We start from the raw sequence: 17,650 nt of genomic DNA on the forward strand, positions 1-17,650 counted from the left end.
TTTCAGATTGTAAAACCAGAAAACCTGTTCAAATTCAATCATGTATTCAGTTCTCAGCGTGCTAGGCCGGGATTTGCAAAGCTGCTAATCTAACAACACACTTGATAGTGAAACATGAGGAATGACAGTAGAGCAGCCCATACAATCTCCTTCAGCTTCAGTGTGTTAAAACTATCATATTCAAATGATGGTTCTCCTCATACTGCATGTAAATTCCAATGAAGCACCAAACCCCTCATTCGGAGAGAAATGGTGAGTCTCTGTCTCTGTAACTGACAACCTAATTGAAATCCTTTTGTGTTTACCAACCTTTTAATGCTTTAGGAAGACAGATATCCTACCGTAAAACAGTGCTTCCCTTCACAGGGATTTTTAAACACAAGACATTAAGAGAAAGATAATTTGCAAGGCTTTATCTACTTTTTCCCTAGCTGTTGAGGAGGAATTGATGCATTTTAACTGTATCAACTATACTTGGGTAAGCAAGTAGCAGACAGTGGCTCTGGCTATCTTAAAGTCAGAGAGAGGGAATTCCCTGGCGGTCCAGTGATGAGGATTCCGCCCTTTCACTTTCACTGGATCGATCCCCGGTCAGGGAACCGAGTTCCCACAAGCCAGGTGGTTGCAGCCAAATAAGTACAGTCACACAGAGAGTGCACTCAAAGGACATGACCAGGCGGCTCCCACAGTCAGCAGCGATGGAGGCCCGTGGTTCTGAACAGTGCCAAGGCTTGACTGTCTTGCATCAGGTTGGCTGTCCCAGAGCACTGCTCCTGCCTTGTGCTGCAGGATACCCGCCTGTGGCTGTGTCACCGCTCCTCAGCTAAGTCTCACTCCGCTCACTCATTCTCCATCACGCACTCTCTCTGCTTCCACCCACACCTCTGGTGATCAGAGCCCGTCCTCCAGCGCAATGACCCAAATGTTCAGTCCTGACTGATCTGTACTCTTGCTTCTGCCATAGACACTCGCAGTAGTTTTCCACTAACTAGTCCACTAGTAGTAGAGGGGATACCCAAGGGAATTACCTGGGTTTCATGGACATTCCTCCCTCCCCTCATGGTACAGCAGCAAATCTATCTCCCTTTGAGCTACAGATGGCATGTCTGTGTCCCCCCGACAAAAAAAACCATAGGTTGAAAGCCTAACCCCTAAGGTGATGGTAACAGGAAGTGGGGCCTTTGGGAGATGGTTAGATCGTAAGGGTGGAGCCCTTATAAATGGGATTAGCGTCCTTAGGAGAGGACCCGGAAAGCTTACTCACCCCTTCCACCATGTGAAGACAGTGAATCGGCCAGTGCCTTGATCCCGGACTTCCTGGTCTTTAGAACAGGGAGCAGTGTCTGTGGTTTTCTGTTACAGCAGCCTGAGTGGACGACGACATCCTCCATCTACGACCACTGCCGCTGTGCCTCCCGTGCAAGGAGCCAGCGGAAGTGGCAGCGAAATGCATCCCTTCCCTCGTCTGTGCCTCCAACAAACTGCCTTTACCTTACTTCAAGATCAAGTTGGATACGCGATTATGAGTTGTGCAAGACTGCATTTGCAGAGGTGCTTTCTGTATATAACAAGGGAAAGGTTGAATCCTATTCTTGCCCCTCTTGAAGTCCGCCAAGAGAAAGGGATATTAAAAAAAACAAAAAAGAGAGAGAGCAGGAGAATTATCCCGAGGGGACATACGTGAGGATACATAACTATATGTGTTAGCATTTAGTCAGCAAAGCTTTGAGTTGTGTCAATAGGGGCAAAATTGAGTGCAGAGCTGAGCAATTACGTGAAGTCAGCCCACCTAAACTGTCAGTCTGTGAACAATGATAATAACTACTTTTAACAGTACTATAATATAAAGTTATAATGAAATAATAATACTCTTATATAATAGCAATTATTATTATTACTGAAGTTTATCCACTTTTCCTCATCTGCAGTAATTGCTTTTCCTCCTGCTTCAAGTTATGTGGATAATTACTTCAAATTTCAGTTTTATTTTGCTATAGTGTAGACATAACTCAGGCCAGAAAAACCTCAAAACCCTGAATTTCCCTAATGATTGGTTCCTCAACTGTAAAAGTAATGCCCTAGATCCAGAAACATTTCTATGACTTTATATATATATATATATATATATATATATATATATATATATATGTAATTATATGTATGTGTTTTAGTCATCAAGAAAAAAAGCAGCATAAATGAAATGTGTCCATGTTAACTGCCCATGTCTGTTTAGAATCATAATTCAATGCTCAGAACCTCACGGCTCTTTCTTTGCCAGCTTCTCATAGGCACACACAATGCCCCATATTGGGAAACCAGAATGTAAGAGTTTTGAGGAGTTTTTTTTTTTTTTTTTTTAAATATACTGCTTGGTCCTTTCGCACATTAACTTCAAAACCAAATCTATTTTCTCTAATTGTCAGTGGAAGCAGTGGGTTACCATAGTTACAAAGTAAAGAGTGTTACTGAAAAGAAGAAAAGACTAATGAAATTTTAAATGACAGATTCAAAGATATTAGGAAATTACCCCCGACAGGGAAATGGGCACTTATTCAAGCTGCCAGTCACAGTAATTACCGAGCAAACCTATCCGGATCTGGGTCAGAAAGTCTCTTCAGACGTTGCATACACCAGTGCTGCAGCATTGGGACCAGGGCTGGTCCCAATGACATGGGCACCCTGTCGTTAGTGCCCGTTTCTGTTGCTATAGCTGCAGGAGGACGCACTGTAACCTCCACGCGGCATGGGCTGTGACGGGCCTCAGGTGAGGAGCTGGCAGAGCACACCTGAAAGGCACTGATGCTACAGGTGAGGTGCTGTATCACGGTGCCGCGTCGCCCAGGTGTGAGGAAGTTGCTGCCCTGTACACCCATCTTTCGACCATCTTACAGGGTTTTTCAAGGCAAGTACCATCCACTCACATGGTCAAAGACATATGTAGAAGGTACGATATAGTTTTTAAAAGTCTAACATGAAGGTTTGTTTTTGCTCAGGGGAAGGAATCGATAAGTTATTGAAATAGCATACAAATAGATTATTCACATAAAATAACAGGTAAGAGGGAAATCTAGTGAATAAACAGATGGAAGAACGGAGAATCCATCCACTTCAAGTAGCTTATGAGAACAACATATTAAGATTTAACTACATGTTTGCTAGAGTAGGAAAAACACAGACCCCCAAGAAACATCACTACTCTCCAAGTCCTGGCATGACTCGTAAGAAAACAAGCAGTAGTTGGTGTTTCTGTGCTAAAAGTTGTGTATTTTGGGCTTCTAAGAACCATAAAATTGACTTAAAGAATGGTTTCAAACGGTAAAAAGAGAAATGCAAAACAATTAAAGACGTGCAATTAAACTGGTTTGTGTCTCACTGCTTCATAGTAATTAAGAGTTCATGCGGGCTTCCCTGGTGGCGCAGTGGTTGAGAGTCTGCCTGCCAATGCAGGGGACACGGGTTCGAGCCCTGGTCTGGGAAGATCCCACATGCCGCAGAGCAGCTGGGCCCTTGAGCCACAATTGCTGAGCCTGCGCGTCTGGAGCCTGTGCTCCGCAACAAGAGAGGCCAATAGTGAAAGGCCCGCGCACCGCGATGAAGAGTGGCCCCCGCTTGCCACAACTAGAGAAAGCCCTCGCATAGAAACGAAGTACCAACACAGCCAAAGTAAATAAATAAGTAAATAAATAATTTAAAAAAAAAACAAAACTGGTACTGTATTTAAAAAAAAAAAAAAAAAAGAGTTCATGCTTGGGAAAGCGCCATAAAAACGATTTAAGATTTAAGACGGGTGTACATGAGTCAGTGTAAACCTACACTCGAGTCCTCAAGTGACGGGACAACTACTCAAAAAATGGAAGACCTGGGGTCAGTATAGCATGATTTAAAAATAATGAAGGAATGATGATTCTGGATTGAATTGTTATTTGCTAGGCTACTTTGTTGACTTGGTTCTTCGTGTCTAGTAGTATTTTATCCATTTAAGTTCTTAGAGTACCTATGTCCGGTACACAGAGTAATGGCTGAACACTTGGTGAAGTATGGCCTTGAAGGAATCGGGAGAGAAAGACAGAGAAACCAGGACAGAGAAAGAGCTGGGGAGATAAGGACAGAGAATATTAACAACAGGGAGGCGTCAGAAGAGCCTGACAGTCACATTAGCTGGCGAGCAGGTTTACGGAGGACAAGGACTAAGGAAGACGTACCTAATTGCAAACTCTGGGCTTCTGGTTACTCTCTGCTATTCACCTTTCTACCTCCACACCAGGAACAACTGTACACACCTAGGGAAAGCAAGCCTTCGTTGCTCCACCCCTTGTTAAAGGCCTTTCATGATGCTGACTATTTCTCACATCCTTCCTGGCCCACCTGAGAGGGAGTGGGGTGCAGACTGAGAACATGCTTCCTTCCGTTCTGGAACTACAGGACACTAATATCTCCTGGAAACACCCGTGCTTCACGTCTAAAGGGCGCTGCCACATTATCTGTGCAGAGAATGTGTACACCACGACCCTCATTTTCAACATTCCACGGTTTCCCCCAGAGAACCCCTTACATTTCCAACGGGCTTTCAAAGGATGTGATGGTTCTCTTAAAACGATTCCTTATCACCTGAGTGTAACCACCTTAATGACGTTGCCAAATTCAACCAAAATGCCTCATTTCCTTGCACCAAGTAATGATTTAAATATTAAAAATTACAAATATTGCAAAAACTAATAACAAAACAGAGAGTTATGATAGGCTTTTAAAAAAGGATTTAATTAGAAACCTCCATCAAGAACGGTCTGAAATGTGTTTTGCACTGTAAAGTTTTAAGCGTTGTATTCAAAACAACTTTCTTTAAGTAAAAACTTGATGGCGTCATCAAAGCCACGATGATATAGTGATTCCATTATCGTCTTGCTTGGTGGGAAAAGGGCTTGGTGAAGCCTCACCAAGTTTGCCACGGACAGCTAGGACAGAAAGACAAATGGGAGCTGGAGGATATTACAGTACAGGTAAAGGGACATCATCTCTGTAACCTGAGCTTTCTTATCATAGATACTATTAGCAATTAAAAAAAAAAATCAGGAGGAAGAAAATTAAATTTAAAAATTCAGCCCCACCCATACACCGCATGAGGGTTTTTCAGCCTGGGCACCACCGACGTTTTGGGCCAGATGCTTCTCTGTGGTGGGCTCTGTCCTGGGCACTGTAGGGTGCTAAGTGGCACCCCTGGGCCCCGCCCACTAGATTCTACACACATCCCAGACGTGATGGCCAAAACTGGCTCCAGACGCTGCCCGTGTCTCCTGCGCATAATACCACCTCCTGTTGAGAGGACTATTCGACTAGATTAAGGGAATCCACATTCTTATCTAAGTTATTCTGTTAGGTCCTAAGTTTTTCTCTGATGTTTTCACCTACTTAATTCCTGCCATCTTTTAAAACAACTCAATGATCTAATTTAAAAGTGCACTGAAATCCTGCCCAGTATACGGACCTGAAAAATAAGTGAAGAAACGGAAAATGTTTCACAAATAGACTGTTGATAGTAACAGTCATGTCCATATGCATGACACATGTAGATTATTTAAAATATTGATGCAGTTTGTACATAAAACTGAGTCGCCAAAGTTTTGGAAGCATGTGGAAAGTTTTCGGAGATGAGGAGTCTTCACTTATCAGTGAACATCATTACTCACCAGTATGTCCTGCTTGGTGATGGTCACATAGAAATCCAGCTGCCCTTTGCCCCGCGGGGAGATGTCCATTCGCCCGCTAAACGGTGAGATGGTCACTGTCCGGCCTACGGGCAGGAGGGGCAGGCTGTTGGTAAAGCCTCCGTCTACCCACTTCTGTGGAAAGCACACCCCTCATCAGCACCTGTCGACAACATCCCTCCCATGTGAAGAAAATGAGCGTGCATTTCCCCAACAGGACTCTTTCCCTCTAACAATGCATGCCTTGGGAACGCCCTTAACTTACGATTTATGAGGACCCGTCAGATTAGATTTGTTTTGGAAGCAAAGCAAATCTTTGTATGCATATCATTAACCCATATAATAAGAACCCTGAACGGAATCAGGAAGTCTCTCCAATTGTTTAAAAGCTTTAAGTAGATCATTTCACATAAGAAGTACCTATGGCTTCCCTTGTGGTGCAGTGGTTAAGAATCCGCCTGCCAATACAGGGGACACGGGTTCGAGCCCTGGTCCAGGTAGATCCCACATGCCGCGGAGCAACTAAGCCCATGAGCCACAGCAGCTGAGCCTGCGTGCCGCAACAAGAGAAGCCACCGCAATGAGCCTGGGCACCGCAACAATGAGTAGCCCCCGCTGGCCGCAACTAGAGAAAGCCCTCGTGCAACAATGAAAGCCCAACAAAGCCAAAAATAAAAATAAATAAATTTATTAAAAAAAAAAAAGTACCTAAATTTTTACTGATGACAGTGCTTGCATAAGAAGCCATGTGTAATTAGGCTGGGATTCATTATCTAATCAGAATGCAAAGCCAAGTTTACTCTGACACTGAGCAAACCGTCCCCAAAACAGGAGGTTGTGCTGCGTGGCTTGGTGGGATCTTAGTTCCCCGACTAGGGATGGAACCTGTGCCCCCCTGCAGTGGAAGCGTGGAGTCTTAACCACTGGACCGCCAGGGAAGTCCCAGGAGGTTCTACTTTTATCCTAAGAACTGGAAATCAGCATTTTCTGTAGCAAACTTAAAAATAAATAGAACCGCCAGAAACCCTTCCATTTCCAAAGCAGTTCCTGAGTATGTAAGGTCTTCAAGCCTTGAAGAATTGGGGAGGAGGGGTGCTGTGTTAAACAGGAACATTACTCAGAAGAGATTCTGTGCTTTCAGACCCAAGCCTGAAGGAAAGGCATGGACAGAGCAGGTCAGAGAAGCTTCTAGAGGCTTGTGCAGAATTGTACACTGGGAAAGGATTGAAGAAACACAAAGATAATACTCCTTACACTGTTTCAAGGCAAAAGAGTCTCCATCTGTCCTTGAGCCCACATGTTAACAGAATCAGCTCTAACAATAAATAAGCAAACATGCAACACTGAAGTTCAAATGCTCCCAGCTGTATCTGAATTGGAAAAATCCCGGAAGGTGATGTGAAAAAAAAAGGGGGGGGGGCACTGGAAATTGTGGAGAATGCCGCACAAAAAAATCTTTTGTGGAGAAAGCAAGAAGGTGGGGTGAGGAGCAAGAAACCAGTTAGAATAAAGCATCCTGGGACTTCCCTGGTGGCACAGTGGTTAAGAATCCACCTGCCAATGCAGGGGACATGGGTTTAATCCCTAGTCCAGGAAGATCCCACATGCCGCGGAGCAACTAAGCCCATGCGCCGCAACTACTGAGCTCACGTGCTGCAACTACTGAGCCCATGTGCCACAACTACTGAAGCCCACGTGCTGCAACTACTGAAGCCTGCGAGCCACAAGTACTGAGCCCGCGCGCCACAACGAAGAGTAGCCACCACAATGAGAAGCCCGCGCACCAAAACAAAGAGTAGCCCCTGCTCCCCAGAACTAGAGAAAGCCCACACCCAGCAACAAAGATCCAACACAGCCAAAAATTTAAAAAATAAAAAAATAAAATAAAGCATCCTTAACTCAGTTAAAACTGTTCATTCCTCTTTTCTAACATGTCTTTTTTTAAAATGTCTTTCTTGTTTTGATTTCTAGAGCTGGTTACTAAATGATCAGTACTGCATTGTTTACAAAGGCCTCAGCTAGCCACCAACTCCCCCCAGAGGGAATAAAAGTAAGTAAATAAAAGGTGAAAATGTGTTGAAAATTTCTGTTGAGGGAACTGCATTTTGGTGGAGGAGAAAACATAAATAGATTAGATTAAAATGAACCTGACCCAGATAATTCGCTTATTGTCATTATTTTTAAAAGAACAAAACACATAATTATGTTTATTATAGAGCACACATATATGTTTGTGTATAATATGTGTATGTGGAAATATGCATACATATATACACACGCACACGACTATACAAACACAGTCTAAAAAAGGGAAGTTTGTAGTGAGAAGGCCCCCAAATATCTGGTTCTGTGTCTTATTGTCCTGGAGCTTTTTTTTTCTTCCCTGATTGCTCTGGGTGTAGATACCAATTTCTGGAATAGGATAATACCCAGAGAGAGAACAAAAAGACACCTTCCAAAATTACCTTTCTTATCCTCAGTAGGATATCTCACCAATGATGTAAAAATTCATATAGGTTTCATCAAGGGAAATTAAAAATATGTACCAAGGGTCATATAACTTAACTGAGAGCTCACCTGATTTATTCAACTTAAGGAAAATAAGGGCAATCTGGCTCATTAAATTGCAGTGTGTTCTAATCTACCATAGGGCTAATGACTGAGGTTTCAGGGAACTGAAAATCTTTTTATCCAAGTTTCGTTCGCTCTTGTTAGCTTATTCTCATTGGATAAATGACTAGGGAAAACATATAGCTTATCAAATGACTTGATTCAGTTTTCAGCGTTACTGACTCCTCTGTCACCGTAACCCCACCAGCTCAGATGTTCTAAATGCAGTGCATCTTACTCCTGGTTCATGCTCTCCTGAGCTGTATCACTCCCAACAACCACACACACACACTCGGGCACTCAGATTCTAACAAAACTTCTGGAAACGAAGCCAACAGCAGCCAACATTCCTCCGTGCAAATACACTGCGTGTGCTACAGACGGTTTAAAATTCTGCACTTTATATACTCCTGGCCATGATCCTCTGACTGTCTGCAACATATTCCTCCAGGTCAGTCCCCCATTCCCACCTCGTGGACGGCACTCCATAAGCTGGGAACTACTGCCATGAGTCCTAGGATTCCAAAATTTTCCTCATGGGTCTTCCCAGGGTGGTTTTGCCCTGTGTTGGTTAGTTTCAGTACCTAGCACCATCATCCTCAAAGGAAGGGAAGGCCCAATATGTTAAAAAAAAAAAACAAATTCCCAGGCAAAATGTGTTTCAAAACTCAAACTTGCTTCTGTCCCCACAGTTGCTGTCACTTGTCCTAATACCCTTTATTTCCATCTCTGACCATATTCTAAACGTGCTCCATGGTAAGGTCCACTGCCTAAGCCCAGAGAGTTGTGAGGACACAACTGCTCAGTAGAGAAGAAAATCTCGTGCCCCGTGGTGGGGTAGGGGGTTTAGTGTGACTGTCCTCTGAGGGTGACAGCACTGGAAACCGCAGCTAATGCAGTTATTCTAAAGGGTAATGGCACCTGTCACACCCAAGCCCGGCAGGGTATTCATCTGTCAGTATGTGTCAACCTCTGCCTTACACATGACATGTTACGGGTACATGCGAGGCTCACGAAGTCCAGCAACTCTTGTTACATAATTAAAGAGGAAACTTTAAAACCTGAGGTGGTCACTTCAGCTGAAAGGGCTTATTTGTTCATCTAGCAAGTCCTTCCACAACACCCAGTGTGTGCCTGGATGTGCATTCCACACTGCGATATGCTCACGATAGAACCGCAATATGCTCACAATAGAACCGCGATGCAGGGCTGAATTTGCTTTAAGTGCACTTTGCTCAAAAACCAAGTCAACAAAAAATACTTTTGTCAGAAAGACAAATACCATATGATATCACTTACATGTGGAACCTAAAATGTGACACAAATGAACTTATCTACAAAACAGAAACAGACTCACAGACACAGAGAACAGACTTGTGGTTGCCAGGGGGAAGGGGGGTGGGGGAGGAGGAATTGGGAGTTTGGGGATTAGCAGATGCAAACTAGTATATATAGAATGGATAAACAACAAGGTCCTACTGCAGAGCACAGGGAACTCTATTCAGTATCCTGTGATAAAGAGTAATGGAAAGCAATATGAAAAAGAATGTATATATGTGTATAACTGAGTCACTTTGCTGTGCAGCAGAAATTAAACACAACATTGTAAATCAACTATACTTCAATAAAATAAATTTTTAAAGTACTTTTTTTGGAAGACTGAATGAGACATTTATATCTATAATTATTATAAATACCATGGCACAGGGCCTAATGTTTTATTAAACAGCCTCTCATGTATCATTTAATTTGATCTTTCCCATGACCCTATTGGGTAGGAGGGTCATACTAGTAGTATGTTCAGTTTCCTCATTTTACAGAAAAGGAAATTGATGCTGGCAGGGTTACTTGTTCTAGGTCAGGGGTTGGGCAACCACCTGCACCGGGAAATGAAGTTTTATTGGCACCCAGCCATGACATTTCCCACTTCACAGAGCTTTCCCACAAAACAGCAACGTTGAGGAGTTGTGCTGATACAGACAGTATGTCCCACAATGCAGAGAGTGGTTAGTATCTGATACTTTCAGAAAATATTCACGTGAAGTAAGTCAGAAAAAGAAAGATAAATACTGTATGATACCGTTTATATGTGGAATCTAAAATCTGACACAAATGAACTTATCTACGAAACATAAACAGACCCCCAGACACAGAGAACAGACTTGCGGTTGCCAAGGAGGAGCGGGGGAGGGAGAGGGATGGGCTGGGAGTTCAGGGTTAGCAGATGCAAACTATTATGTATAGGATGGATGAACAACAAGGTCCTACTGTACAGTACAGGGAACAATATCCAACCTCCTGGGATAAAACAGAATGGAAAAGAATATGAAAAAAGAATGTCTCTGTGTATAACTGAGTCACTTTGCTGTACAGAAAAGATTGGCACAAGACTGTAAATCAACTTTACTTCAATTAAAAAAAAAACAAAAAGAAAATATTTGCCAGCCCTGCTGGAAAGCACGCTGGCAAAAGGGGTGGAGCTGGTCCATTCACTCCACATTCACTGTTCTTCCTCACACACTGTAAGATACAGTGGAGGCGGGGAAGACCAGAACTGTTACTGCAGGGCTGGGGGGAGGCGGACCAGGGGAAGTGAAGGAGGTTTGAAAAAAAAAAATTTTAGTTACAAACATATATTGTTTGCTGTCATGATATAGAGAACAAACAGTCACGCCTACAGAAGGTTCTTGGGCATGACTCAAAACAGAGTGGGGGGCTTCCCTGGTGGTGCAGTGGTTGAGAATCTGCCTGCCAATGCAGGGGACACGGGTTCGAGCCCTGGTCTGGGAGGATCCCACATGCCGCGGAGCAACTAGGCCCATGAGCCACAACTACTGAGCCTGCTGTCTGGAGCCTGTGCTCCGCAACAAGAGAGGCCGCGATAGTGAGAGGCCCGCGCACCGCAATGAAGAGTGGCCCCCGCTTGCCACAACTAGAGGAAGCCCTCGCACAGAAACGAAGACCCAACACAGCCATAAATAAATAAATAATTAATTAATTAAAAAAAAAAAAAACAGAGTGGGGAGAGGAGGGAAAGGGAGGAGGGGGGGAGAGGGGAGAGGGAGGAAGGGGGGGAGAGGGAGAGAGGAAGGGGAGGGGGAAGAGGGAGGAAGGGGGAGGGGAGAAGGGGGAAAGGGAGGAAGGGGGAGGGGTGAGAGGGTGGAAGCATGGCGGGGTGAGAGGGAGGAAGGGGGAGAAGGGAGAGGGAGGGAGGAAGGGGAGGGGGGGAGGGAGGAAGGAGGAGGGGGAGAGGAAGAGAGGAAGGGGAGGGGGAAGAGGGAGAAAGGAGGGAGGGGTGAGGGAGGAAGTGGGGGAGAGAGGAAGGGGGAGGAATGAAGTGGGAGAGGGAGGGGAGAGGGAGGGGTAAGAGGGTGGAAAAGGGGTAACGGAGGAGGGGGGAGAGGGAGGAAGGGGGAGGGGGAAGAGGGAGGAAGGGGGAGAAGGGGGAGAGGGAGGAAAGGGGAGTAGGGAGAGGGGAGAGGGAGGAAGGGGGAGGGGTGGAGGGGTAAAAGGGTGGAAGCACAGAGGGGTGAGAGGGAGGAAAGGGGAGGGGTGAGAGGGAGGAAGGGGGAGGGGGAGAGGGACAAAGGGGGAGGGGGAGAGGAGGAAGGGGAGGGGGAGAGGAGGAAGGGGAGGGGGGAGAGGGAGGAAGGGGAGGGGGGAGAGGGAAGAAGGGGAGGGGGGAGAGGGACAAAGGGGGAGGGGGAGAGGAGGAAGGGGGAGGGGAGAGGGAGGAAGGAGGAGTAGGGAGAGGGGAGAGGGAGGAAGGGGAGGGGTGAGGGTGGAAGCGCAGAGGGGTGAGAGGGAGGAAGGGGGAGGGGGGAGAGGGAGGAAGGGGGAGAGGGAGGAAGGGGGAGGGGGAGAGGGAGGAAGGGGGAGGAGGAGGAAGGGGGAGAAGGGGGAGAGGGAGGAAGGGGGAGTAGGGAGAGGGGAGAGGGAGGAAGGGGAGGGGTGAGGGTGGAAGCGCAGAGGGGTGAGAGGGAGGAAGGGGGAGGGGGGAGAGGGAGGAAGGGGGAGGGGGAGAGGGAGGAAGGGGGAGAGGAGAAGGGGGAGAGGGAGGAAGGGGGAGAAGGGAGAGGGAGGGAGGAAGGGGGAGAAGGGAGAGGGAGGGAGGAAGGGGAGGGGGAAGTGGGGGGTGAGGGAGGAAGGGGGGGGAAGGGGGAGGGGGAGAGGGAAGAAGGGGGGAGGGGGAGAAGGGAGAGGGAGTGTGTTTGTGTCAAATAGATACCCACCCCCCCAGGACACAGATCAGAATCTACCATTTGGGATGAAGAAACACAGGAGGGGACAAGAGACATAGGAGATTTTTTAATGAAAGGGTGACAGGTTAAAATAACTAAAATTTCAAAAATTAAAAACTGGTTGAGAAAACCTGCAGTACTGACTTGTAGTAAATAATGACTTTTGGTAAATTGCTGACCTAATTTTTGGATTTCTGAAGGTTGCTCAAAAATGATGATTCTAGGGCTTCCCTGGTGGCGCAGTGGTTGAGAATCCGCCTGCCAATGCAGGGGACACGGGTTCGAGCCCTGGTCTGGGAAGATCCCACATGTCGCGGAGCAACTAGGCCCGTGAGCCACAACTACTGAGCCTGCGCGTCTGGAGCCTGTGCTCCGCAACAAGAGAGGCCGCGACAGTGAGAGGCCCGCGCACCGCGATGAAGAGTGGCCCCCACTTGCCACAACTAGAGAAAGCCCTCGCACAGAAACGAAGACCCAACACAGCCAAAAATAAATAAGTAAATAAATTAATTAATTAATTTAAAAAAAAAAAAACCAAGTTGTTTAAAAAAAGAAAAAAATGGTGATTCTATATACCCAACTTTCAGGAAACTCTAGCAGTTGAAATTCTACAAGTGCTATTTATTAATAGAAGATGTTCCCTGGAAAACTAACCTATTTTTTCAAAAATCAAATAGACTTGCAGAATTTAAAAAGCCGATGAAAAATAAGAGCTTCTATTTCAGCACAGCTGTAAATTGACAACCAGGGTTCCATCAAGCCAAACCTGGCTGGTCGTCCACCCAGCCACCACCGTTTGCTATGACAGTGATTGAGCTACGTATCCTCGTGACAGGTCTAAATCATGAAGAAATAGAAGCCAAAGGACTGTAGTAATAATTGTATATAAATACATAGTAACAGAGTATTCTACAGTCCTCTTCCCCACAGATATGCCAATAATGAAAAGATTAATAATTCATAACCCATGCAAAAGGCTCAATGACTAGAATACAATGATAAATATTCTCTATACAATACACTGTTAAAATATTACTTGAAATCTAACTCAGAGCAAAAAACAAACCTATAGCTCTTATTGTGATCTGCATGTATCAGTTCCAGAGATTAAAATATCAAAATAACAATAAAATAGTCACTTGCCAACACTAATGCTATGTCTTAAAATGAAACCAAGAAAAAAACAAAAAAAAACTGATCAGGGATCTCCCTGGTGGTCCAGTGGGTAAGACTCCGAGCTCCCAATGCAGGGGGCCCGGGTTTGATCCCTGGTCGGGGAACTAGATCCCACATGCCGCAACTAAGAGTTCGCATGCTGCAATTAAAAAGATCCCGCGTGCTGCAACTAAGACCTGGCAAAGCCTAAATAAATAAATAAATAAATATTAAAAAACAAAAACAAAAACTGATCAGTTAAGAGCTCCTCTTGAAAATCCTTATTCTTGTTCCACATTGATGACCAGAACCTGTGAAAACATGGTCTGAAAGTAGGCACATTCCCACAGCTTATTCAATCACTGGAAAGAGGCTATGTACACTGAAGGAAAACCCACTGGTAAAAAATGATAAGATTGAACTTCAATTTATTTCCATTTTTTCATTTATTCAATTGTTAATGAATATCAAGTATAAGTAGGGTGCTAAAAACAGTCTCCTAAGATAAAGCCAGAGAAAGCTACAAAAACTTTTTTAAAAATTAGGAAAACCAGGGACTTCCCTGGTGGTGCAGGGGTTAAGAATCCCCCTGCCAATGCAGGGGACACGGGTTCGAGCCCTGGTCCAGGAAGATCCCACATGCCGCGGAGCAACAAAGCCCGTGCGCCACAACTACTGAGCCAGCGCACCACAACTACTGAAGCCCACGTGCCTAGACCCCGTGCTGCGCAACAAGAGAAGCCACCACAATGAGAAGCCTGCGCACCGCAACGAAGAGTAGCCCCCGCTCTCGGCAAGTAGAGAAAGCCCGCCTACGGCAACGAAGACCCAACACAGCCAAAAATAAATAAATAAAATTTAAAAATTAATTAATTAATTTTAAAAATTCAAAAAAGTAAAAAATTAGGAAAACCAAGCCGTTTTCCAAGATGTTGTACCACTTCAAACAACTGGTAGACAGTTTAGGAAGGAATCATGCTGTTATTTACTGTGGCTTAAGTCAATTTTAAGTCTTACGAAAGTATGAAACTTCTACGTGATTAATAAAAGATTTTTCTCAATAAAAATATCAGGTCCACAAATAAGTATCAGTAAAACCCAGTACGTTCCATAGCTAAGTGACACCGGACGTGGGGATGAGTGGTCAGCGGGAGCTGCATGCAGAAGCGGCTCAGGACACCTGCGGCTCGGCCTCCAACCCCAGTGCTGCTGAGCTCTCTCCGCCCCCTGCTGCTGCAACCTCCATCGCTTCAGAAAAACCACCAAGGCCAACCAGCAAATCAAAACCTGACCTCCACAAAAGCATCAAAACCCAGAACAGGAGAAAGCGTGACACAAAGTGTTACGGAACTAGGAAAAGCTCACACCCACAGCAAAACACGGCACGTAAAGCAAAGTTCGCACTTCCCTGAAAATGGAGCGATCCCACAGACGCACCTGGTCTAGAAAGCGTACTCGGCTGAGGGAGGGGAGGGGCTGAGAGAGTGCACAGCAAGAACACAGGGCACTGGCAGGTCGCCGCTGTGTGGCTGCGGACACGAAGCAAGGCCTCCGAGGAGCACACTGCCCATCACTGTGCGCACGGGGGCCCCTCTTCCTGGGCTTCCTCTAACACCCAAGGTAAACCGAACGCCTTCTGGAGACGTTAGGTTCCATTCAACAAGTAATTATGGCGTGCCAACTGTGCACAGATGTCAGTCATCAGCAAGGCCGTGTCCCGCCTCCCAAGGTCCCTTTTTTCTCACACCTCCAGGTGCTGCGTTCCCTGTTTAACGGAGGCTGCCCTTTCATGTTCCTGTCTAAGTATTCAATCACACAGCAGGAAATTCAACTGAGAACATCTCACCCTTTAACTATTCCTAGGCTTCCGGTCATACACCTGGAGCCGTGGGGATGGGGCGGGACAGAAATAAAATACGGGAGATGTTTTTTTAAAGGAATGACCAAGGCAAAGTAAAGCAAGAGGCACAGCACAGATGCAAACATTAGAGATCATCCTGGGAAAGTTGCCCCCTTACTAAGCTTGGTGACCTCAGTGAAGTGAATGAATGTTTCTACAACTCAATTTCCTCATCTGTAAAATACGGAGGTAATAATCCCCACAGCACATGGGAGTGAACTCTAATGCATCCAATAGAAAGCAATAAAAACAGGAAGTTTTACTTTTCCTCGTAAAAGTAATACAGAAGGTGGACTGGTAAGGTCCCCCTCCTCAAGTCACTCAGGGCCCAGGTCTTTGCATCTCATTATTTGTCTCTATGTAGGGTGTGATCTGTGACCTCATGATCCACAACAGCTGCCAGAGCTCTGGTCATCACATCTAAGTTCCAGGCAGCAGGAAAGAAAGAAAGGTACACAACCTCCCTTCCTGTAAGTCCCACAGTAATTCGGCCTACCTCTCACTGCCAGCACATAAGGGGATGGCCACACCTAGCTGCAAGGGAAGCTGGAGAATGTGGCCTTTTAGCTACACAGTAACAGGCCGAGAAAAAAATTGGGTTTCTGTTACTAAGGAAGAAGAGGACAGTATATGTTGGAAGAAACTAGGAGCCATTACCACCCGCACCTCCTTCATAATACAGTTATTACTATTTAAACACGGGAAATGTTCAGCATAGTCTTAGAATATACTAGGCTGCTGGGACTCAGCTCTGTTCTAGCCTTGATTCCATCCCTCCTTCCCCCCCCATCTCCTTTCCATCACTTCCTTACTATACCTACATCCCACGTTCTCAGTCACCACCTCTTAATTTATCCATCACAACGGCAATTCTGTTGATTCTTGGATTCTGAATCCCCTTTTCATGATCATATACAATCTCATGAAACAGCTGAGCATTTTGCATACTTTTTTCTACCATTTAGCCATTTCTGTCATGATTATATATTATCAAGCAATAGCGTGAAGTAAAACCATTACATTTCAGATCATAAAATTAAAGTTCATAACCATAATGTAAAATTGATTTTGATAGCATCTGTATTCGAAATGTATATGTAAATATAAATGTTGATTTTTTTACGGCTCTAAGAGAAAATGCTACTTAACTTACTTTAAAATCATTATGTAAAGGGGGATACCTCTCAAATTTTCAAATGACAGCAAAGATCATACTCCTTGGTAACTGAGTATCTGCTAGCTCTGAGAGGCAGTATCCAAAATAGGAAAATAAAACCCAAAACAACAACAACAAAAAAACACCTGGGTTTCCATGGGTTTATGTTTATTTTATGCTGCTTTTAAAAATTCAATGTATATTATGTTTCTATTTGGTCACAAAGAGGGTTTTAGCCTACAGCATGTAAGCCCATCGCTGCAAATAACATACTGTATGCATATAGGTAATAAACAGAGTCCAAGTTGGACCTGATGGCCCACTCTTAGGCTTTCCATCTACATGGCCTCATGCAGTTACTCAGCCTCATCCCCCTCATCTGCCCGTTTCAGACAACCGTCCCAGGGCAGACTGCTTTGGGCCAAGAATCCTATGAGAAGCACAGAAAAGGGCGGGAATGACCAGGAAAACTCAGAGAAAGAAAATCACAAGGCCTGACAAGGTCAGAACACAGACGGATCCCCAATCACATTAGCTAAGAGATTTGCAAAAGTCAATTCCTTGGTTGTAAGATCATGCATTCACTGAGCACAGGCCCTTTGCTGGGCCTTCAAAGTGAAAGAATGAATGACAGCTATTAAACACTTTTCCTGTACACATTTATGAATGAATACGTACATAGCATGTATATATAAAACAAATGGCATTAATCATCCATGAATATGTGCCTGACCTTGAGTAGGTGTTAAAGAGACAGTGTATTTGATGACAAAGTACGTGTCTCTGGTGTGGGTTAAATAGATACTGTATTTGGTTCTGAGATGCATATCTCCGGTTTATGTATTACATAGTTACTGTGTTTCATCACACAACTTTTAACTCTGGT

At 44.9% G+C, this 17,650-nt stretch overlaps 1 protein-coding gene across 24 annotated transcripts in view; it reads right to left on the minus strand.

The window, feature by feature from the left end:
- The window catches only part of PNPLA4 (patatin like domain 4, phospholipase and triacylglycerol lipase), a 151,176-nt gene that overhangs the window by 72,543 nt on the left and 60,983 nt on the right, over nucleotides 1–17,650 (minus strand). For 9 of the 24 annotated variants that reach the window (XM_082375879.1, XM_082375877.1, XM_082375878.1 and 6 more), the window contains 2 exons: nucleotides 5,685–5,837; nucleotides 4,738–4,952 (listed from right to left, as the gene is read on the minus strand). In XM_082375879.1, coding sequence (XP_082232005.1) covers nucleotides 4,812–4,952; nucleotides 5,685–5,837 — 294 coding nt within the window. In that variant the 3' untranslated portion in view covers nucleotides 4,738–4,811. Of the gene's footprint in view, nucleotides 1–4,737; nucleotides 4,977–5,684; nucleotides 5,866–17,650 lie in introns of those variants that run through there. The other 15 variants (XR_014239265.1, XR_014239271.1, XM_082375884.1 and 12 more) reach the window with 4 other exon arrangements.

The sequence above is a fragment of the Balaenoptera borealis genome, assembly GCF_965194805.1.
Source record: "Balaenoptera borealis genome assembly, chromosome: X".
Taxonomy (NCBI): domain Eukaryota; kingdom Metazoa; phylum Chordata; class Mammalia; order Artiodactyla; family Balaenopteridae; genus Balaenoptera; species Balaenoptera borealis.